Source organism: Corylus avellana, chromosome 6 (genome assembly GCF_965113065.1).
Source record: "Corylus avellana chromosome 6, dhCorAvel1.hap1.2, whole genome shotgun sequence".
NCBI classification, from domain to species: domain Eukaryota; kingdom Viridiplantae; phylum Streptophyta; class Magnoliopsida; order Fagales; family Betulaceae; genus Corylus; species Corylus avellana.
Window position 1 is genome coordinate 2,111,620 of NC_142495.1, and position 23,111 is coordinate 2,134,730.

Sequence of the window (23,111 nt, forward strand, 5' to 3'; positions counted from 1 at the left end):
TTCTCTCTCTAGCCGTCAGATCTTGCTTGAATCTGAAACCCCAGGGACAGACAGGAGAGGAGCTGACTGGGTAAAGAGTCCAAAACCCAAGATTGACAATCAACCCCTCCCTCTATGGTAAAACGACACGCTGTAACACCGAAAGAGACTCCTAACCACAATTTCAGAGTTTTTGACATGAGAGTACACGTGTCGCCGCACTTTCACAGCCAATGAGCAAGGCACAATTTCCACGTGGCATCCTATTTTTTTTACGTGCTTAATCCGCATTAAAAGTCTCCGTCCTCCGGGTGCTAGAGGTTTCCTCAACCCTGTGCCAACACGTTCTGAATTCCCCTCCCAGACACGCAGAGAGAGAGAGAGAAAGAGAGAGAGACCCTGGATTATATACGACTCTGCCGAGAAAACCAGACAGAGAGAATCCATCAATCAAATGTGGGTCGTCTAGCTTTGGTTTTATTTTATTATTATTATTTTTTTTTGGATTTGGATTTCGAAGAGGTGTTGGGTTAGGATTGTCTGTTACATGGGATCGAGTTGAGATTACCCTTCTATTTCGGCTATACATATATATCTCTACGTTACCATGAAAGAGTTCTAAACTTGGCAAAACTTCTCAGAATTAAATAAACCTTTTGTGACCCACAGCTCTGTGAATTTCGCTGGAGAGGAGCTGATATTTAACAGGTAATGGTTATGTTATGCTAGTACATGCATCTCTATAATTGTTGTTCTCCAGATAAACCAATCATGAAGTTTTCAAGAAATTAAGGAATATTTAACTACAGGGCTTGATCTTGAATTCTCCGGAAGGGGGTTTATTTTAATATCTGTGATGAACTTGGAATTCATTGATTCCGAAGTCTGTGAATCATATTTGGATAGATTTATTGCTTCCAATATCATTCTTGCTATTGAAGTCAAATCAATTTTTTTTTATTTTTTTAAAAAAACAAAAACAAAACATTAGTTTTAAGTAATCATTGGTTTGTTTGAATCCTAGAGAGACACAAAAGGGTCTGTTTCGCTTCTTATTGAAGAAAGCAACGTGGTACTGAAACAAATATGCCTATTATGAATGAATTGAAAGAGTCATACATGTAGCCCGTAATTCTCTCAAATCTTTTACCTTCAACAACAAGTTACGTACCTACTCTCCGCTGGCTTTCTTATCGCCTCCACGATATGCTGTTCTGTTTACGCTCTTTCTTTTCCCATGTGTGTTTAATTTGAATGTTCTAAAACAAGTGTATATATATAAATTTATGCAGGTGAATTATTAATGTTGTAAACTGATTTTGCTTGGAAGATGGAGATGATTTACCAGCCCTATATCGATCCAGAATTTGAATCCCTCATGGAAAGAATCTACCCTCCCAGGTATTATTGTTATTAACATATTCTTTAATTTCTTGTAAGCTAGCTAGCTAGCTGCTTGTCTCATGTACTTCTATCTTCAGTTCTTTGATTTTTCCTGTTTGACATAATATCATATCAATCACTCACTCTGCTGGTTTGTTGTTGCAGAGTTTGTTTAGACAATGACGCATGCCAAGGCTGCACGCTTGTTAAGGTCCGAATTATATATATATATATATATATATATATATATATATATATATATATATATATATATATATATATATATATATATTTCGGCTGAGGATATTCATATAGACATGTTTTATGGTTTTTGTTTTTCTGGGTTTTCTTTCTTGGCATTTATAATAGGTGAGTTTCATTATAGAGGCTTTTTTATATTTGCAATTTGACACAGAAAATTACCAAGAATCCATGATTTTTTGAGAGTCTGATATATGGTTGAATTCAATATATAAGTTAGCATATATATGTTTTTGTCCCACCGAATCAAGAGCCAATAGAAATAACATCAGTGGGAGAGATAGAAAGAAGCTTTTGGAAGAAGCCTCAGATGCCTTTTTATGCAACTACAACTAGGTTTTCCCTTTTGGAAACGAACTTTTTGGGTGGCAGTGTAACGAAATCTAGTACTGTAGAAGCCGTGAAGAAGGCCTAAAAGACGATAAACCCCAGGAAAATAGATAGTCGGTTTTAATGGTTCTATCCTTGCTCAGTTGCTTTTTTGTGTTTGTATTAAAAGAAAGAAAATGACAGAAGAAGCAGGAAACCCTTTAAAAAAACTTTTGTTTTGTTTTTACAGGTTGACAGTGCAAACAAGCACGGGATTCTGCTGGAAATGGTCCAAGTCTTGACAGATCTTGACCTCGTTATACCCAAATCGTACATTTCCTCAGACGGTGGATGGTTCATGGACGGTTAGTGCACTCCCAAACTATCAAATCTTTACATCTCTCTTATCATGTTTCTCTTACCCCATGTAATCTTTTTAAATAGCCATTTTCTTCGTATTTTGAAGAGTCGAGCCTTAAAATGATCGGCCATCCAATTTTTCTTCATCCTTTCCTTTGTTAAATCCCAATTAATTGTCCCAAAAGTTTAAGCTAATAGAAAAAATAAATTTAATCATTTAATCAATACTTTAATACTCTCCCTCGTATATAGGCTTAAACTTTCTTTTAATAAGAGAGACCCAACACGTGATAACTTTTTAATTGAAATGGATGGAGTCAAGGTTCGAACTCAGGACATTTAGTTCTAATACCATATTAAAATACACCGAAATACAGTATTCAGTTCATACATATATTCTCTAATTATTTTAACAGTTTTAAAGGATATACAAAAGATTTCAAAAGGAAAGTAAAAAAGCTAAAATTTACATAGATGATGTAAATGCTATGTAAATGCTCTCAGTGCATCTCCAGCAAGGCCTTCAGGTGTTTAAAGTTAAATTTAGCTATTATGGGTTTCATCATCGCAGACCTTTTAAGATAAACATTTCTCAAACTTTCTTTAATAAGAGAGACTCAACACATGATAACTTTTTAATTGAAATGGACGGAGTCAAGGTTCGAACTTAAGACATTTGATTCTAATACCATATTAAAACACACCGAGATACAGCATTCAGTTCATAGCTATTATGTGTTGTTTTCATCCTCGCAGACCTTTTAAGATAAACATTTTTCAATAATTTGCTACACTGAATTTTCAAATATGAAAGTTTACTCTAGCAACTTGTACGATTTTTTTATTATTTTATCTCCTCTTTCTCTTTCTCTTCTTCAATTGTCACTAGAATTTGTGTTAAAAAATAAGTAGGTAAAATAAAAGAGTAGATTTTGAGTATAGCTAAAATAACTTTTATTATTGGAGATATTATTGGAGATGCTCTTATGGTTTGGCCCTAGGGGAAAATAAAATTAGAATATAATTATAATTGGTCAAGTTGTGAGTCGCCCACGTACTTAGAACTGCGCCTGATGCACGTGGGTCTCTTTCGATTATGGTGGTGCAGTGTTCCACGTTACGGACCAGGCCGGTAACAAGCTCACTGACGAAAGCCTCATGCTTTACATCCAACAGGTTTCTCTCTCTCTCTCTCTCTCTCTCATGTTTATCTTAGCTTTCAAATAATTTTCTGAAACAAGTAACAATAAACAGTAACATGCAGGCACTGTGCCCGAGCAAATCGAAGGAGATACAAAAAACACGTATGGGAAGAGAGCTGAGATCCCGCCACGTGTCAACTGAGAACACAGTCCTAGAGATGACTGGGACGGACCGACCGGGCCTAATGTCTGAGATGTCAGCGGTGCTCCTTGAGCTGGGCTGCACCGTCACCTCCGCCGTGGCATGGACCCACAACACCCGAGTGGCCTGCATAATCCAAGTGGAGGATGCGTTCAAAGGTGGGCCCATAACAGATCCTGTCCGGCTGGCCGACATGGAGGCGCAGCTAGAGAACGTGGTGGAGGCCCATCATGTGAATGGCGAGAGGAGGAGCGTTAGGCTCACCGTCCCAGTGGCGGGCCAGACCCATACGGAGCGGCGGCTCCACCAGTTAATGTATGCGGATAGGGATTACGAACGGTGTCACGGCTGTGACGGTGGCGATAAGCATAAGAAGGGCCATGATGGGACTCGCGCCACGATAGAGAGTTGCGAGGAGAAAGGGTACTCGGTGGTGAATGTGAAGAGTAGAGACCGTCCCAAGCTACTTTTTGACACTCTCTGTGCTCTCACCGACATGGAGTACGAGGTGTTTCATGCAGTGGTTGCCTCCAAGGGCTCCATGGCTGATCAGGTACGTACTACCAATAAATTTTTCAAATTAAAAAAAAAAAAAAAAACCTTTTCAAAACGGATAAAAAATTCTAATAATTTTGTAATTGTCCGAATCAAATGTACGAGAGAACTTCTATGAAACCTATGCATTAAATGTTGATATCTCAGGAGTATTTTATACGGCATAAAGACGGTTGCACTTTGGATACACAGAGCGAAAGGCACAAGCTGACACAATGCTTGATTGCTGCTGTAGAGAGAAGAGTTTCCCATGTATGTACCGCAGGAGTCAATATCCTGCGCGCTTATACTTTTGCTGCTTATACTATTTCACTAACATCTGAGGCCAAGTAACTTCTCTTGCTTCTGGGGGTACAATCACGTACATTAACGACAAGGAAGATTTATGGACTCTTGATAACTGTTTTGCAGGGGCTGAGGTTAGAAATCTGCACACACAACCGAATGGGACTGCTCGCAGACATGACACGGGTACTCCGCGAGAATGGTCTATCCATATCAAGGGTTGAGGTTGGGATACAAGGTGAGAGAGCAGTTGGATCATTCTACATTACAGATGCCGCCGGGCATGACGTGAAACCGGACATAGTGGAAGTAGTGAAAAAAGAGACCGGTGGATCCGTCATTGCAGTTCAGAAGTCCCCGGCATGGGGTCCTCAGGGTACCCCATCGAGGACAGCCCGAAGCACCAACAGAAGCATAGAGGACAGGCCAAGATTGTCACTTGGAAGCTTGCTGTGGTCTCAAATTGAGCGCCTCTCGGGCAATTTCGGCCCCATTAGATCTTAGAGTTCCAAGCTCGATCAGGAACCTTCTTCCATGTTGTACACATGGATATTTTGTAAATAAGGTTATGTACCAGAAGTCAGGAGTAGTTTCTCTCTTCCCAGCAAGATGATGCCCACTGTAAATGATATACGCAGATAGTGGCCACACGTACAGCATCCACGCCCCACCCAACAAATTATTAATGAAATATTTTTTTTTTATAACAAATTATGAATCCCTTCGTCCCTTGCTCTAGATTTCAAATCTCAAGATTTTGAGTAACATCACTCTTCGCGCCCATCGTAAGATAAATGTGATAAACGAGCGTGAAGAAGAGTATTACTCGAACAATAATCTGTTTATAAGATGAAATAGATAGAGAAGCAACATGCCAGTCAGTTCAGACAAAAAAAATTCACCCAACACATCTATCGTGTATGTGATGTGTCTGCTATAGTAATCTTTGATAGCAACAACTCGGTAACAAAGATGTCAAACTCGAAAGTAAGTCATAATGTACCACAAATACTTGAACTAGGTCACTAGTGAGGCATAAACAGCTGCCAAGACCCCCATAGCATTGATTTCTTTGACATAATTGATTATTGCATTTTACACGAAAAAAGAAAGGGATTATTGCAATATAGTCTTCTTTGAATCATTTACATATAAGTTCAGGAGCGTTTCCTGATCATTCGTACATGAATAATTCTTCTTCGAAACTATTACTTTTCACATGAATAACAAGAATTCCATAACAAGAAGTTGAATTCAAATGAATAGACAGTTTACAGCATGAAGCAGAATTTGCTACATATAAAAATACGTTTATACGACAATAATCCAGTTTAGATCAGGCTTTATGTACAAACATACAGTTTCCGATGGTTAACTCAGAAGACTGTAAGGCAAGCTATTCACAACAAATTTGGTAGTCGAGCACAGACACTGTGCCAAACTTTTATGGCTTGTCAAAACGAATCAATATCATCAACATTAAGCCAATCATTAGATTCCTTGTTCTCAGGGTTACGAGTGCTTACCTGCTCAGATCCAGCATTTTTTATCTCACTAGAACTGATATCCTTAACTGAGCCAGCGGAGCTTCTGCTAAGCTGAACCCAGTCCCTTGAATCTTTTGTTGAAGAATCAGAACCAGATGTGACTTTCTTGTAACTTGTGGGCACATCTCCATCATCCTCCTCAAGATCACTAAACGATACATCCTCATCATTCCCTATAGGGAAGGTATTTCCACTTACACCAACTATTTCTGAACTTTCCTCTTTCAACCAATCATCACCATCATCCTCGAATTTCTCATCTAAGACCCCAGAGGAGGAACCGGATGCCGAATGTTGATTTCTGGTTTGATCTGCTGGTCCTTCCACAACAACAGGCTTGTCAACGATTTGGAGTTCAGTACTATGGACTGGGCGCTTCTCCATCTCAATGTCAGCAGACACTGAAGAAGGGGGCGCTTCAACAACTGATGTCCCAAGAGCAATTGATTCTGATTGACCACTAGGTGGTACATAGAGATGCTCTTCATGAGTTATGGTATCAGAATTTGTGCCTCTTCCAGAATATTCTGGTTCTTGCTTTGCCTTATTTCGGCTTTGCAATGCCTGTGTCAACATTGCTCTGGCTTCTACTATCTGCAAACATAGCATAACTTACTACTAATGCGAGCTAGAGGATTAATTGCTCAACAGAAGAACCAAAACAGTTCTCACAAATCAAAAAACATGAAAGACAATTGCAAAGGCCATAACTGCAAACCTTAACAACCAAAACCACTTCTACATCCTATTCTTCAATGGTGGAGCAAGATTTTCTCTGGGAGGGGGAGGAGGAAGGGAGGCAAACTAATGAAATAATGCTATTAGAAATAGCATTCAAACATTATATGAAACAAAAAATTTCAACCAGATTCTTTATATATTAATATTGTCTTGGAACTAAAAAGGAGTATACAAAAATATATTTTAACAACTTAGACACAGATACATACAAAAATTCAACAAATAGCATTGTTTAAAAAACAATCTAGAGGACTATAATCAAATTTAACTACTATCCTATAGTGGCAAAAGAAGCACTAAGGTACAAGAACAGAACCAGATAATAGGACAGCCTCAGAAAATCAAATGGTAAATTATAAACAAGAAGAAAATCAATAGCTAGCAGATAGTCTGCTAGAAAACGAAGCAAAAAAAAAAGTTTAGACATGAAAATGTATTAAGCTAGGCATTAAGCAAATAAATTTTCTTCATACAGAAAAATATGGAACTAAATTCTGCCTTCATTAATAATTGAATGATTTTAAGAGAATGGAAGGTCGGTCTTGTGTTGTGTATATCGTAACTCAAAAGCCCAATCCCAAATGGACCCAAAAAAAAAAAAGAACAGGGAATAGCTTTGAAAAAACTAAAATGGCATAAGCCCAATCCCAAATGGAATATAAGCTCAATCTCGTGTTGTTTATGTTATTAGCCTATTCATAAAGCAATTACCAAAATGGCATGTCCAGCTTTTAAAAATTAGAAGGAAAAAAAAAAAAAAAAAAGATAAAAGAGACAAATTTTATAAGAACTTGTAAGAATAATAGGAATAACTTTTGACAAGAAGAAGAAAAATAACTCGGGTTTGGGGTTAAAGCTAAGTGGTTTGACAATAATCCAGCTCATGCATATAAACTAATATTGCAATATAATCCTTTTTCCCATACTCACCATGCAGCTTTGTATTTTTATTTCCTCATAAGTTCTTTCAGATCTAATGAAGTTTAGCACATTGGTTCGCTCAGTAGTTCTAAATCTATGAAGCCCTTAAAATTTTGGTATAAAGTTCAATACAAACTTTCAACCCCCAAACTTATGGAGCAAGACAAGAACAGAGTTCGAGTCTCTTGGTGCTTCGTATATCTTCTACAACCTTTGGTTAAATACATTAAACAGTTCATGCCACATTTTTCTCTTATACCCCATTCTAATACCAGCATTGTGTCACGTTGCATAACAAACTTTTATACATTTGAAAAATCCTTGTGCTACAGCTCGAGGAGAGGAGTCTCTTCAGCCCATTAGTTGGGGTAAAGTCCAACAACAATCACTTAATAAGCAAGCAAAAATAAAAAAAATAAAAAACTGCGGTCCAAAGCTAAATGCAAAGGTTAACTTACTTTGGGTGTTGACAAAAGTTCAGCATCATGTTTACTAAGTCTCGGATGCAAGAGTACAAAGTAAATCTTCCAAAAGCAAGCCTCACTCATATATCCTGGGGAAAGCTCAATCCTCAGAGCAGCTAAGCTCGGCGCAAGACGCTCAATAGCCAGAGCATGTTCTAGTTGTGCATCAGACATTTCAAAGTCTGGGAAAAAAAAGGATTTCAAAATGTGTACAAGTCAGTAAGAACTCATAAACATCTACATTCTATAAATTTCCAAACCACATAATTTATAATTTTCTCAATTCCATGCCATCAACGTTTCCTTTTTTTTTTATGTGGGGGAACCTCTCCAAGGCAGAGCCCTTTGGACCCACCCCTGTAAAGTAAACCCTGGTCTCGTGCACCGCACCCTCAAAAGTTTTCCTACACGAAACTGATTAAATCGTTGGCTTTTCACCAGGAGGTATGGCCTCAGGAAATTGTTTGCACCTATGAGGTGTTGAACCTTGGACTTTAAAGGGAGCAAACCTTAAGACCAAGCCTTCCACCACATGGGCCTCCATCAACGTTTCTAGCATGTTAAAATGTCGTCATCAAACGCTAAAATTGACACTTCAATCAATTCGCTTTCAAATTTACTAAAGGAAATCAAATCGTAGCTCATACCCTGAAATTGAAGCTTTTTTCAGGGATTTACAGACTAGAAATCAAGCTGGAAAACTGAATAAGCACAACTAATTCAGTCATTTGACAAACTAATTAGACTCTATAAGCTGCCAACCTTAATCAAGTATCCACAATAACTACGAAACAAAAATGCAGTTTGAAACTCAATAATATAATGTCAAATTAGCTCAAACCATTTCTTAATCAGATCAAACTCGCATAATTATAAACGCAGCATCGCATATAATCTCACATAGATAAAATAAAAATACAATAATTATACCATCAGAGTCTTCATCATCAGGGAGAGGGAAATCCAACCAAGTTTCCGGGTGCATCGAGATGTTCCTTGCGAAGGCCAGCACCTCCTCGGTCACACCGACGGCATCACCGATCTCCTCCTCCGATCCAAGCTGGAGCAAATTCGAAGCGATCTTGGTGATCTCCGACACCGTTTTGTTGCTCGACAGCTTCGAGATCCCGGTCTTGAATTTCCCGCTGATCTCCGCGAAATCGCTGCGGATTCCGGATATCACGTCTTCTTCGGACGGTTCTCCGTGATCGGGTTGATCGGACGGCTGAGGGGGATTCGAGACAGGGATCTGAGGAGGAGGGGCTAGGAAGGAGGCGACGCCCCAGAGCTGTCGGGTTACACTTTTGGTGATCTCGGAGAGGTCGTCTCTGACGCCACGTGGCGATGAATTGGACGGCGATGATGGCGAATCTGGCTTCGGTTCTGGCGGGGATTTTGGATCTGCGGCATTGGCGTTGATGTTGGCACCTTCGTCGTCGTTGTCATTGTCATCGAGTTTGAGTGAGTTCACGATTGACCTCGCTAACCAAGACATCGTTCTGGATCACTCTGGGGCTGTGGACCGCGACGATACTTGTCGTCTTGGAGAGAGAGTTCCTTACATGGATCGAGACTTCCAAATACGACGCCGTTTCTCGAGTCGATATTTGCACTGCTACCCCATGCTTCTAGACTTTGTGCTTCTCACCCCATTTCGACAATTTCTCAATAATTAAAGTTTTTTTCTTCAAATTAAATTATAATTTATTAAATTGATAAGTATCTAAAATGCATTATATAACAAAAATATTTCTAACACTTTATACAATCAAATTTAGAGTGTGTTTGGGAGTGCGTTTTAAAAAAAATAAGCTGTAATTTTAAACCAAATCGCAGCTTTAGGGTGTTTGGAATTGCGATTTTAAAAACGCAAAAAAATTTACGATTTCCATAAGTTAATTAGAGGGTGCTTATTTGAAAAAGTGCGAATTTAAAACAAAATCACAATTTCTATTAAAAAGATATTTGGCGCAATAGTTACCTTTTTTAGAACGGAAATGAAAAAAATACCAAGAATACCCACCTAAAATATATTTAAACCCTTCTTTTCTTTTCTTTTTCTTTTTTTCTTCATCCTCTCTGTCTTGTTCATCCTTATTGGTAATTTAGTCATAAAACCGCAATTATATGCTAATGTTATTCAAACACTCGATTGATAAAAAAAATACTTTTTATTATGTTTTACTAAACGTCTGTGTGATTTTAAAGAGTAGCGATTTTAAAAACACAATTTTTAAAAACGCAATTTTTAAAATCGCACTTAATGAAATTGCACTCCCAAACGGGCCCTTAATTCCAATTCCAATTTATTCCCATAATAATCTTATCATTGCCTTTTATTTCAAAAGACCTATTATTTTTTTAAGGGAAAAATATAATTTAGTCCTCCAAACTATTAGTTATTTTCATTTTAGCCCTATAATGTTCAAAATGTAATAAAGTAGCCCTCCAAACTATCAACCAGTTGCAATTTGGCCACTTCGTTAGTCATTACTGTCAAATATGATGAAAAATTCAATACGACGTCGTTTTGGCAATGTTAAGTTATTAAAATGCCTTTTTGGGATTGAAAAAAAAAAAAAATCAATTTAAAAGCAGCCTCCATTAGACGTCGTTATGGCCGATCTCAACCCAGCCCACGTAGCTGGCCTGCGCCGTCTCTCGGCTCAAGCCGCGGCGTCTTCTGGTGCTACGTCACTCCCCGTTTGTAGCAGTCTTGTTTCGTTTGCTTCTTTGGCCGAGGAGGTCATGATCCACCTTTGGAATTCGGGTATTCAAGTACAACCTGCTCTCAGACACTGGGTTCGCACGGGCTGAGGTGGAGTTTGGGTTCGTTTTCCCACTTGACCTCTGAGCGGTCCTCTCTGCTGGCTTGCCTGTTTGCCCTAGCTTCCCCGCCTGACGTGCCACCGACACTCGGCTCCACCTCCGCGCCTCGCTGGACCTTCCGATCGCTGAGATATCCTTCCAGATCGCTCGAAACACTCTCTGGTTTAAGCCTTGGGGCCTGAGATCGGCCGACCCGGAAAAGTCCTTACTAGTTGCCCATAATGCATTGAAGAGAGCTCCACTTTTGATTCCCATCTACATTCCTTGCAACCTGTTGTTGGCCGAAAACCCGATATTCTTCGTCGACGAGAATCAGATCTTCTGTTGCGGGTTGGATCTTGGAAAACGTTGACGTTTTGTGGGCTGCTTTTCAATTGATTTTTTTTTTTTTTCTTATCCCAAAATGGTATTTTAGTAGCTTAATTTTTGCCAAAATGACATCATATTAAATTTTCTATCATATTTGACGGTAACTAACGGAATTGCCAAATTACATTTGGTTGGTAGTTTATGAGCTACTTTATTACATTTTGAACATTATAGAGCTAAAATGAAAATAACCGGTAGTTTGGGGGGCTAAATTATATTTTTCCCTTTTTTTAAAGTAAAACTCATGGTATTTTATTAAACTCATAAAGAAGCAAATTGTTGGTCAATTACAATATTTCTAATGCACGACAATCTTTCTTTCATTCAAACTTGTTCCAAAAAAATGATTAATGGCGGTCTTTGGCTCTTTTCTAGACCGTAAACTACATAATTGTTTTTTTTGTTTATGTTCCCCACAAATGAAGACTATTTAGCACAATTTTCCCGTCATTAGTAAACTATCTATACTGACTCTAACACCGTCCTTCATTTCATTTCGTAATGTATGCACTATTTCTAATGCATCTCTTTTTACAATGACATTTTAACACAACATTTGATCGCATAAAAGTTTATGAAATAAACAGAGGGAGGAACACATAAGCTAAAAATTACTCTAATCTTGATCTTTGACTCCGTTTGTTTCGTCGTAAAATGATTTACAAAAAATATTTTTTGTATTTTTTTGGATGTTTGGTGCGATATAAAATAATAGTCAACGGAAAATATTTTTCCTTTGACAACAAATTCTTCTTTAATTTTTGGAAAATAGTTTACGGTTTTCAAAACCGTAAACCATTTTTCGACTTTGAACATCTCATTCTCAAATCGACGGACTCTACCAAGACCCGCCCAAGACCCTGCTTAGGACTTGACCGGGACTCGCCTAAGACTCGCCTAGGACCTACCTGGGACTTGACTGAGACCCGACCGGACTCGCCGGGGACTCGTCGAAAAATATTTTCGGCGGAAAACATTTTCCTTGAAAATGATTTCTAAGTAAACATTTTCTAGTATTTCGCATATATGAAAAATCAGGCGGGTCATGATCGGGTCCCCGACGTTGGAAAATGTTTTCAGCATAAGAACAGTTTTCGGTATTTTGTGTGTATGCAAAATCATATTAAACACTAAATTACGAAAATGTCCCTGTCAGGTCTTGGGCAGGTCTTGCCAAGGTCTCGTACTGATCCCGACGGGGTCCCAATAGGGTCTAGGCAAGGTTCGAGCAGGTCCCAAGTGAGTCGCAGTGGGTAATTTTTAGTTGTGAATAAAAATTACATTTTATAGGTTAATATGATTAAATGAAATATAAAAAATATTTGTGATTTTCCATGCACGCGCCAAACGCCGAAAAATATTTTCATCGTAAAACATTTTCTTGTAAAATGACTTCCTTAAAAATATTTTACGCTAAAATAAATGGAGCTTTTTGTTTACTCTTATCCAATTTCATACGAAAATAATGTTTTCAGTTAAATTTTCTAAAAATTAAAACTTAACCTATATTTTTATATAGAAAATTCCATAAAATAAAATTAAATAATAATAAAAAGTCTCTAATCAAACTATTGAAATTCATTTTATGGTCCTGATGAGGCTATGATTATAATAATTCTATTATGAGCTATTGCGGCTACATGCTGTCTTCACAGTTGACAGAGTCGATGCAACAAACACTTGGTAACGAAAGCTGTACGCACTGCTTTGTATGGACCTCTACAGCATTAGCCACCAAAACCCGAATAAGAAAAATGTTGGTACTGAGAAACCGCATGCTCGCTTCTCTCGTATTGCCTCCTCCTTCACCGCTACTTTGTAAACCCAAAACTTTCGGTTTCTGTCTCCCAACCCTTCTATCCCACTCGACCCGCCGCCGGAACCCGACACTGAATGCCTCCTCGGCCTCCAAGACCACCCAGAGCCCACCAATGGCCGACGCGGCCCGGTTCGTCCGGACCGTCCTGTTCGTGCCGCCCGGGGTAGAGCCGGACGAAGTCACCGATGAGATGGTCCTGCCCGGATCCAACATCGTGGTCGGACCCTACGCGGGTGACGCCCGGATTCGGGAGGTGGAGTTCATGAAGAGTAGTCCGCGGGCCAAGGATTGCCCCAAAGATGGCCGGCCCGAGTTTGCCATTCTGGGTCGCTCTAATGTCGGCAAGTCTTCGCTTATCAATGCCCTCGTTCGCAAGAAGGAAGTTGCTCTTACATCTAAGAAACCAGGTGTTGTTTTTTATTTCACGCCTTAATGATGATTTGAAATTGTTTTCAAGTAATTTTGGCTTCTGGGTGTTTCTAATTTGTGTGTAATTTGTGCAGGAAAGACTCAGCTTATCAATCATTTCTTGGTGAATAAGAGCTGGTATATCGTGGATTTGCCTGGTTATGGGTAAGCCTTGTCTATTTGCTCTAAGCAAGTTAAAACTTTGAATTTTTAGCTTAAATTTCGTGTCTTTGGCTGTTACTTTATGAAATTCATCAGACCAATGTGAAACTTATAAGCATAGTTGTTAGGTCAAGCATACAGTCAAATCTGTTGATTTGTTTTTCTTTTGTCATATATTATACTCGAATGTTGGAACTTATCTGCAAAGTTTTGATCTTTCTATTATTAGGGGAGGGTCAGCAGGGTTTTGTTTCCTACAGACTCTTGGGTTTAGAATTGGGCTACACCGTTTGATTCATTCATGTTTGCTGGTCTTTGTAATAACAAGTAGTTTCAATCTATGAACACCTGCACTAGCAGTTGAAGTACTTAACATACAGAAACTGACCAACCACAACAGCCTATCCCGAGTATAAAAGTCCAAAACAGAGTCAAAAGTTCCTGCGAGAAATTTGGAACAGGGTGCCCAGCTGAAATACTTCAGTCTTGTGCAGAACCCTTTACATTTCTGCAAGAAGCAAGCCTTTACCCTTGAAATTGTGAATGTCGTCTATCTTCTTCTTTTTTGTTTGGTGGGGGGAGGATATTTGGACCATCGAAATCTTGAATCCCTCTGTGTTCTTTGGCCAAAATTGCCGTGCATGATCAGTCTGGCAGTGAATAGAACTTGGGCATTGTCCTTTTCCTTTCGAATCTTTCGATGTCTGGGCATGTTCTTCTAGTTTGTTAGGCTGAACGGTTAAGACTGCTTCCTTCTGCACTTTTCTTAGTTCTTTAAATGCCACGCATGCTTTTGTTTGTCTTGGGTTGATGATCATCAAGCCATTTGTAGTTGTCTTAAATAATGCATTTAGAGGAAGCCGCATTAGTATATTGAAGGGAAATTAGAACATCAAGCATCATTTGTGGGTAGTGATGGAGTGATCACTTGTTATGGTATGGATGAGGCCACAGAATGACCAATCAAGAAATTGAATGAGCAGTGTTATCTAGTTATACCATCACCTTTTTGGCTGTCGACGCGAACTATAGTGGCAATCCATTGCCATGGTTTGCAGGTTTTACTGTTTTTGAGGTATTGGAAGCTGTTTTAGCTTGTCTAGAACTCATTCCTATAAAAGCAAATTGCAATAAAGAGAACTAATTGTTATTATTAGAATTATAATAAATTCTCGAAAAGATATACCTGATGGAGTGGAAATCTATAATTACCTTGTTCCTCCTCTCGGACTACATAATATTTATCGATAGATTCAATACCCCGTGGTACCATGGAATTTCTTCAGTGAAATTGATCTTTAGTGGTTCAATTTGTTTGCAGGTTTGCTAAAGCCCCAGACGCTGCTCAAATGAATTGGTCTGCATTCACTAAGGGCTATTTTTTAAACAGAGATACCCTTGTTGCTGTCCTACTTCTCATTGATGCAAGTGTTCCACCGCAGAAGATTGACCTAGACTGTGCCAATTGGCTTGGACGAAACAATGTATGCTGTTCTTTGAATGTTAACATTTATAAAGATGGTCACTTTATCACTTGTTTACTGCCACAATGCTAAATCCAATCCTTTATCATGGAATTTTCTGCTGTTTTTCTGTGCATTTCAGATACCAATGACTTTCGTTTTCACAAAATGTGACAAAATGAAGGCAAGCAAAGGAAAAAGGCCTGATGAGAACATCAGAGACTTTCAACAGCTGATCAAACAAAACTACCGGCAACATCCCGCATGGATCATGACTAGCAGTGTCACTGGTTTGGGCAGAGATGAGCTTCTCCGACATATGTCGCAGCTAAGGAACTACTGGGATCAGTAGGAACAGATTCAAAATATTGCGAAATGTAATCCATTTAAAGAGAAGGTAGGATTTTTAATTGAAAGAAAACGTGCAAAGCTAAAAAGAAAGAAAGATACATCGTTATCATAACTATGAGAAGCACAAAAACCTTAAACCCTATGGACTTGAACCGGGTTGCCTACAGTATCTTTCTATTGCCTTCATGTCCTGATTGAATCCTTCTGAAATGTAACAGAGATTTGTATATTGACTCAAAGCTGGGATAACATTCTCCATGTGTATATAAATGAATGATATCTTGTGCTTTGCTCAAAGATTTTGATTCAACAAGGTATTTTCCCCCCATTTTCCTTAAAATCATTCTTATGAATGGTTCGTTCTTATATCAAATGTCATCTCCATCTCTATAGCAGTGTCCAGTAGTGTTCTTTATACAGCCTAGCTGATTCTGGTCTGATTCTGCCATTATTTTCTGATCTTATTGTCATGTTGTAATGTATATTAATTATAATTCAATAATAACTTGTATGATTTTTATATTTAAACACGTGTAAATGCCGTATGACATATGCACAAGGAATAAAAGACAGCTTCTTCTTTCTTCTTCTTCTTCTTCCTCTCTAAGCTTTTCTTTTTTCTTCTTTTTTTTGTTCTCTTCAACTAAACCGTATCTGCAGAAGCTGAAATTTTTCTTCTTGCTCTTCAAAGTTAAACGTATTGGATCTAGAAATTATCCGCATTATGACGTCTTCCCCAGTTGGTGCTCATAATTCTTCCCTAGGGAGGACTCCGTCAGGTAGGGGGGTCGGTGAAAGTTTTGACTTTTTGAGTCTTGATCCTTGGTGGGTTAGGTGGGTGTCCGGTGTCCCATGGAGGGGGTAAAAGAGTACGTACTATGCGCTGCCGAAGTAAAAAAAAATCAAAGAGAAATAGCTAATTGTTTACAATATGCCTCAAGCTAATGATTAATTAAGATCCAAAAAGTCTCGTCTCTTAGATTCCTTTTTTCGCATTTTCTCAGCAACAAATACTCAAAAATCAATTCTAAACAACGAAACACAAACTTTGAGCTGTAAAATTAATTTCAACAAAAGAAAAGAAAAAGGGATCGAAAAAAAGAAGAAAAACCTTCATGGTGCGTTTGGATGAGAGTAATTTTCTTGAAAATTCTAGAAGACCTCTTCTGTCTGCACGTAAATGGATTGGAAGGAATGTAGTGACCCAAGGAAATGCGAATTCCCTCCCAATTGTCTTTTTGCTGGGAATTTGGATTCTCTGCTTAATATATTTGACTTAAGAACATAAAACAAAAGTGTTAACAAGGATATATAGTATAAAAGTCTCCTCATAAACTTGGCTAGAATATGTCATAAAAACCAATTTGGATAGAATATGTAACCAAAACCAATTTAATCGGCCAAGCTTGATAGAGATAGTAACAGATGCAAATTATTTCAACTTGATAGAGATAGTAACAAATGCAAATTGTTTCAACTGGTCAGGTGAGGCAAATTAAGAATTTGACTTTTTAATTATATTATTAGATGTTGGAATGTCATCTCAAGAACATACGCATTAGATCGAACACCCAGCAAATTTTCTCTTCATTTTAGTAGAAAGAAAAAAAAAAAAAAAAAAAAACGCATTTTATTTATTTATTTTAGTAATGCCCTTATATTTTCACTATTTCATTAAATATTTTTTTCAAATATTTTTTTTATTATTTATGATTTATTCGTTCTTTATTAAGAGGAAAGAGAAATATATAATTAAAAAGATGTAATTTTTTTAACATTTGATGAGTATATATACTGTGCTCACCAGCAGCTCACCATTTTTATTTTATTATTAAAGTACGTACATTACGGTTTTACAATTTTCCTCAACTAACGTCATGATATACAACTTTCTTAGAGAGAGATCTGTCGTCCATGGGTTGAGTTTTATTTTATTATTTTAGAAAGAAGATAGATACTAACAAAAAAAAAAAAAAAATCCTCTTTTATACGATGGCTAAAGCACCCAAAAAACGAGGCTATAATAATTAAATTAAATATATCTCATGCTCACTTTATAAATTGTTAATTAATTTTGAAGGTGAGCTTGAGAATAATTAAAAAAAACATAATTAAGTTAAGATGGCAATGTGATGAGTACTGATGAGAGATAATTTAGAAATGGTTGGACCCCTTCTTTAATCGGTCTTTACCAAATTTTCGTTGATTCATGACTGTCTAAGCTGGTTCAAAGTTCAAACATATCATATATATCAGTACGAAAGACTTTGAAAATCAAATTTTCTGTCTTCGGGATTTGCTTTGGTCATGATTCAATCAAATTCCCGGGAGCCGCCGAGTTTGACGATTATATATATATATATGCTGATCTAATGACGCAAAAATAAAAAACTATATTATTTTTATTAGCTTAATTATATTTATGAACATATTAATTGCTTACAATGAAGTATAGTAAAATGAAACAATGGAATCGCAAATAAAATGTAGCTAGCTCTTGCTTGCTTATCGTTGTCTGCCATGGCGGCCAAAGACCACTAGAAAAACGGGAGAGACAGACAGCCTAAGTGATCAAAGAGCTCAGGAGCCGTACGTGCTCTGGTCCAGGCTGGAAATACTTCCTGGACTCAGGAGAGGGAAAGAAAACCAATTATGAGAAAATGGTGGGTCCTCACTACTATTATCAGACATTTTCTGGGGTTTCATGATTTCCTGTGTTCCCGACGACATCATGTGATCCTGCGGGTGCACTGCCCAGAACGGTACCGTTTTTGCTGTCGGAATATACTGCTCGACTGACGGCGGTAGCGGTAGCGGTCGCGGACGAGGTAGCGGGGCGGCAACACTGAGCGGAGGAGGAGCGGCGGTTTGAAGACGCGGAGGCTGGAACTCGGTCGCACCGGTGAGCTTCTGGACAACGTCGCGGAAGTTAACGGGATCCACCTTGTAAACTCTCGGGGGTTTTGGAGGCAGCGGCGGCGCTACAGCAGGCTTCTTCCACGGCTTCGTTGGAGACTTTCGAACTGCATGGAGTATGGAGGAAGGAGAATGCAAAGAGTTGCCGCTCTTTGCTTTTGGCAATGAGTACGTAGACGAGGATGAAGAAGAGTACTTAGACGCCTCCATGTGAATGCTTTTTGTTGTGATCAGAGCGGGGAATACAAGGAAATTATGAGAATGAATCAAATTCAGGGGCTCCTTGTATTTGTATATATAGATGGTTCAGTGAGATGGATAGGCGTGATGATGGGTAAAGGAACGACAACGACGGATCGGCAAAGCCGTTGAGAGGCCAAACCAAAATTCAAATAATGTACATTTGTCATCAGCCGTCGGCGGTTTCTGCATGTATTGACGCTGACATGCACATATACAAAGCAATGCATGTGGTCAAACCAATGCAGTTTGACTATTTTATTTTATATATTCATAACAAATGAAATCACTCCATAATTTATTCACTTCCCTCCCCATCTAAATTGCGTATTTTAATTTGAACCGAAGCGGTTATATATGATTGCGAAAAAATTATATATTAAAAAATCCTCTAATTTTTTTATTAGAAGTGATTCGAACTTTATTTGTTAAATCTTTCTAACAATAAAGGAAACTAAACTTTTGCACCCATTATACAATAAAATTGAACGTATTTGGGAGCATTCCCATCTCACCTTCCCCGACTCCATGGGTTCCGATTGTTAGTGGGAAAATGATTATAATATCAAAATGAACCAAAAACAAGAAATACCTTTAAAATACATTAACAAAAAGAATCATTATGCTATTTTAATAAAAGAAAATAGTAAAGAAATCCTAATAAATAAGAATCTCACTTTTTGAAAGGTAATTAATTAATTAATGTATATTTTGAAACCTCAAAAAAAAAACAAAACTAGTACTCATCTAGAGGATTGATTAGCACATAGAAACTAGACATAATTAATTAAATATTGTTAAATGGGAGTGAGGGGGGCCCATTCGTGTAGAGAGAAGGTATTATTTGGTGAGGGTGAGAACCAGCCGCCTCGTTGAGTCGTTGTTATAAGTCGCCCCTCTGCTACAGTTGTACTGTCCTAATTCATTCAATGGTCTTAGGATTGTAACACGTGGCCCACTTTTATTATTTTTTTTGTTTTCATCATCTTTGACCAAAAATAAATAATCTACGGCCACATTTCAATGATAGCGACATATACCGTTTTGGATCAGCGTTCCCCCCCAATCTTGTTCGACGAGTGGATGCCTCCTTGTCTCTTGCCTCTTGCTCATGAATCTATCCAATGAGAGGCCGTTTATTGCGCGCTAAAACTATATATTCTTCAAAATCAGCTTAAGGCAGTCCAAAAGCTTATACAAAGTATTATTATTAAGATTGTAATTAAGTCATTAATATGTTTTTAAATTTGACGTCTACAATTTCCACAACATTGATCTATCTCGAATCTATTACCTAATATACTTTGCTTTGATACCAAATTAATAATACAAACATTACGTAAATAGAATAATTGATCATCTTTGAAAATTGGCTTTCAATCTCAAAAATCGTTAAAATCCTTATAATTAAAAATATTATTTTATATAACATGGCACTGTCAATGATGACTTTTTCGCCTTCTAGATGATTGGATGATTTATTTTTCTACTATTTGTACTTATGTATTTATTTACGTGTGAGATGCTTAAGATCGTAACCCAACCTTGTTTAAAAATGGCAGGTTTTCAGTCAACCGTGCAAGGTAGGTCTTACGTAACCTTTCATACGAGATTACCAAATACAATAAAAAGACTCATGATACGTATCTTTTGCTCATGATATACCTAAGAAAACAGGCAGTAGTAGTTTGTAGTTTTGTGCTTGTTTGTAGCAAGTTGAAGTAAATAGTCAAAGAAGCATATATGGTGCCCCTGCCCCAAGACTTCCAAAACTAATTGCCCCTCGCATTCTCCTAATAGCTAAAAGTGATACTTCTCGATCTTCTTCTGCGCCCACTGCGCAAGAATAAATATTGGTCGGTTTAATATTTATACTAATTATTATGGCGAAGGCAGTTTGAAAAAGCGAAGAAGGTTAGTGATAAATTCTTCAAACCGAAAGAAATTCTTTTTTCTCAACCTGCAAGAAGACAAAACCCGTTGAGTGGCTGCCTGTGAGCCTTGCACACGTTACACGTACGTACGTGAATCCATCGTGATCATGATCATCTAGAGTCAAACGAAATAAACGATCGATGATGTTGAAATTTGTCTTCTGGGTGCAACTCTTCTTTCCCACAACCTAATATTCTAAATTGACGGATCGGCCGGAGGAGTATGCATGTTATCATGTGTTGTTCCATGACGTGTTTCCTCATGACTTTTTCCCTATTCTAGGGAACCTCATCACCGCCCACTTACGCCAAATTAATAACTCTTTCAAAAGCGTTAACTATATTTATACTATAACTTCAATATAACTTCAAAATTATTAATCAAGTACGCTGTAATTGGAGCTCTTTATAAACGACTAATCCCCAAGTAAATAACCAATGTACAGACTTGGCATCCATCACCATCTTCATACTTCACTCACTCATTTTCAACAATTCATCTTCTCAATGTGAGATTATTTTTTGAAGTGTCACAATTTAAAACATGCGAACGTTAAAAATCACATTTTTATCAATTAACCATTGATTTTTTTTCTTTTTTCCAAAAGTTTGTAGGGACTGTCACGTTAACCTTTACTCTTTTAAGAATAATACATATTCTAAAAATAAATAGAAGAAAATTTGTCCCTCCATCTGTCTAGACATCTCATTGCCAACCAAATGAAGATGGGAATGGGGTTCAATTCCTTTAATATATAGTATATTTTAGTCATCAACTTGATCGATCTCTTCCTGCAGATGTCAACCACCCGAATCGGATACGATTCAATAAAGTGGGTTTATTCCTTTTAATTGGTAAGCTCTGACGTCAAGCAATTAGGCTTTATTGTTGGAAACATGCATGTCACATATTTAGAGTTGAATTTTCATCTTATTTCTTTGGATATTATTTTGTTTTTCCCAAAATTATTCCCTTTGATTATTCATTCTAATTTAATTTAAGTATCAAAAGTCCTTTTAATTGGTAAGCTCTGACGTCAAGCAATAAGGCTTTATGGTTGGAAACATGTATGTCACATATTTAGTATTGAATTTTCATCTTATTTCTTTGGATATTATTTTGCTTTTCCTAAAATAAGAACGACAAGTCAAAGTTTTGCAGCATTGATGTTCAGTCGTTTTGCGGTTTCGTATAGTTATAGTGTGCAACTTCCAATTGCATGCACGCCACGAGTCCATTATGGGAGCACGTGTTTCACGCTGGGTGGCTTCAGTCTCCCTTCAACGAGTCACGAGCGGGGCCAATAGACTTGGACTTGGCACTTGGCAGTCCCCATGGATTTGATTTCAAACTCCCTGGATTTTATTTTTTTTTTTTTTAATAAAAGGGTAAATAGTGGGCTATAATGGAGCAAAATGTAGTAAAAAAAAGAAGCCCATTTTAATGGGCCTGCTAGACGCTTGCACAAATCTTCCGTTATCTTTATCTGGTTGACAGACCCTCCCATCATCCCATCACCTACTCCATAGATAAAGAGTGACTTCTATAAGGAGGTGGTGTAAACCCACCCTTTTGTGCTTATCACTCATCAAGTAACACCTCATCATTTTAAAATAAACTTAAGTTTAAGGAAAAAACATTACCATACCATATTATTCCACCTAAACTATAAAAAATTAATTAATTTTTTTTTTTAAAAAAAAAAAACAAAAACAAAAACAAAAATTGATGGGGTGGCCGGCCACCCCGTCCCCCACTTGGCCCGGCCACCCCATGGCCTACATTGGCCACCCCCAACCCATATGGGGTGGCCGGCGAGCCACCCCATGGCCTGGGGGTGGCTCGCCGGCCACTTCATATGGGTTTGGGGTGGCCCACGCGACCACCTGCGCCCATGGGGTGGCTCGCCGGCCACCCCAGATGGGCTGGGAGTGGCAGCCCTTTTCCATATTCTTTTTAAAAAAAAAAAGAAAAAAAAAATTTGAATAAAGCTATATAATTTGGTGTTTTTTTTCTTATTTGAGTTTGTACAATAATCTTAGGTGGCAGCTGCTTATTGGTGGGCACAAAGAAGCTAGTTTACACTAGCTCCTTATAGAAGTTATTCTCTTTAGTAATTTATTTTTTACATTGTTAGCAATTTTAACTCTAAATGTACGTAATTAACATAGGATTTTCCTGTCGGAATAAGCAAAAAAATAAAATAATAATGGGAAATGATTTGAATATTAGTATACAAAATAAATATGTGAAGGGTTTCTCAAGGAGTAGCTCAATCGGCTGTGAATCACGCCTCATGAAGCGGACGTCACTAATTCAAATCTTCCCTCTCCCTTCCCTTTCATGTCAAAAAAAAAAAAAAAACAATAAATCTGCGGAGGCTGGGCTTAAGAATCCTCTTCAAATGGAAATAAAGGAAAGAGAACAAATTCTGGGTGGCTTCAAAAAAAGAAAAAAAAAAAAAAAAAGG

The 23,111-nt window shown here is 37.8% G+C and overlaps 4 protein-coding genes across 4 annotated transcripts; 2 read left to right on the plus strand and 2 right to left on the minus strand.

Annotated features, from left to right (window-relative positions):
* The first annotated feature begins 574 nt into the window (after positions 1–574).
* ACR1 (ACT domain repeat 1) lies at positions 575–5,178 on the plus strand. The gene is made up of 8 exons (XM_059602783.2): positions 575–687; positions 1,272–1,380; positions 1,528–1,573; positions 2,183–2,297; positions 3,401–3,468; positions 3,557–4,189; positions 4,339–4,443; positions 4,603–5,178. Exons 2-8 carry the CDS (start codon positions 1,310–1,312, stop codon positions 4,978–4,980), a joined length of 1,416 nt encoding a protein of 471 aa, XP_059458766.1. The 5' UTR covers positions 575–687; positions 1,272–1,309; the 3' UTR covers positions 4,981–5,178.
* Positions 5,179–5,578: 400 nt separating this feature from the next.
* Positions 5,579–9,746, minus strand: LOC132187762 (BSD domain-containing protein). Its single transcript, XM_059602185.2, has 3 exons — positions 9,080–9,746; positions 8,144–8,331; positions 5,579–6,617 (listed from the first exon to the last, which is right to left on the minus strand). The coding sequence occupies exons 1-3, from the start codon at positions 9,642–9,644 to the stop codon at positions 5,931–5,933; spliced, it is 1,440 nt and encodes a 479-aa protein (XP_059458168.1). The 5' UTR covers positions 9,645–9,746; the 3' UTR covers positions 5,579–5,930.
* A 3,342-nt stretch (positions 9,747–13,088) lies between these two features.
* Positions 13,089–15,841, plus strand: EMB2001 (P-loop containing nucleoside triphosphate hydrolases superfamily protein). The gene is made up of 4 exons (XM_059601940.2): positions 13,089–13,573; positions 13,670–13,739; positions 15,058–15,220; positions 15,342–15,841. The coding sequence occupies exons 1-4, from the start codon at positions 13,102–13,104 to the stop codon at positions 15,549–15,551; spliced, it is 915 nt and encodes a 304-aa protein (XP_059457923.2). The 5' UTR covers positions 13,089–13,101; the 3' UTR covers positions 15,552–15,841.
* Positions 15,842–18,028: 2,187 nt separating this feature from the next.
* On the minus strand, positions 18,029–18,709 carry LOC132188737 (VQ motif-containing protein). Its single transcript, XM_059603268.2, has one exon. It carries the CDS (start codon positions 18,674–18,676, stop codon positions 18,131–18,133), a length of 546 nt encoding a protein of 181 aa, XP_059459251.2. The 5' UTR covers positions 18,677–18,709; the 3' UTR covers positions 18,029–18,130.
* Between the last annotated feature and the right edge of the window lie 4,402 nt (positions 18,710–23,111).

Bases quoted from the DNA above. Each gene is read 5' to 3' on its own strand.
- LOC132188737 (XM_059603268.2), bottom strand. From the start codon at position 18,676: ATGGAGGCGTCTAAGTACTCTTCTTCATCCTCGTCTACGTACTCATTG.
- EMB2001 (XM_059601940.2), top strand. From the start codon at position 13,102: ATGTTGGTACTGAGAAACCGCATGCTCGCTTCTCTCGTATTGCCTCCT. The intron at 13,574-13,669 runs GTGTTGTTTTTT...TAATTTGTGCAG, and splicing joins TCTTACATCTAAGAAACCAG to GAAAGACTCAGCTTATCAAT. The intron at 13,740-15,057 runs GTAAGCCTTGTC...ATTTGTTTGCAG, and splicing joins GTGGATTTGCCTGGTTATGG to GTTTGCTAAAGCCCCAGACG.
- ACR1 (XM_059602783.2), top strand. From the start codon at position 1,310: ATGGAGATGATTTACCAGCCCTATATCGATCCAGAATTTGAATCCCTC. The intron at 1,381-1,527 runs GTATTATTGTTA...TTGTTGTTGCAG, and splicing joins GAAAGAATCTACCCTCCCAG to AGTTTGTTTAGACAATGACG. The intron at 4,190-4,338 runs GTACGTACTACC...TTGATATCTCAG, and splicing joins AGGGCTCCATGGCTGATCAG to GAGTATTTTATACGGCATAA.
- LOC132187762 (XM_059602185.2), bottom strand. From the start codon at position 9,644: ATGTCTTGGTTAGCGAGGTCAATCGTGAACTCACTCAAACTCGATGAC. The intron at 8,332-9,079 runs GTATAATTATTG...TTTTTTTCCCAG, and splicing joins TGATGATGAAGACTCTGATG to ACTTTGAAATGTCTGATGCA. The intron at 6,618-8,143 runs GTAAGTTAACCT...CTATGTTTGCAG, and splicing joins AACTTTTGTCAACACCCAAA to ATAGTAGAAGCCAGAGCAAT.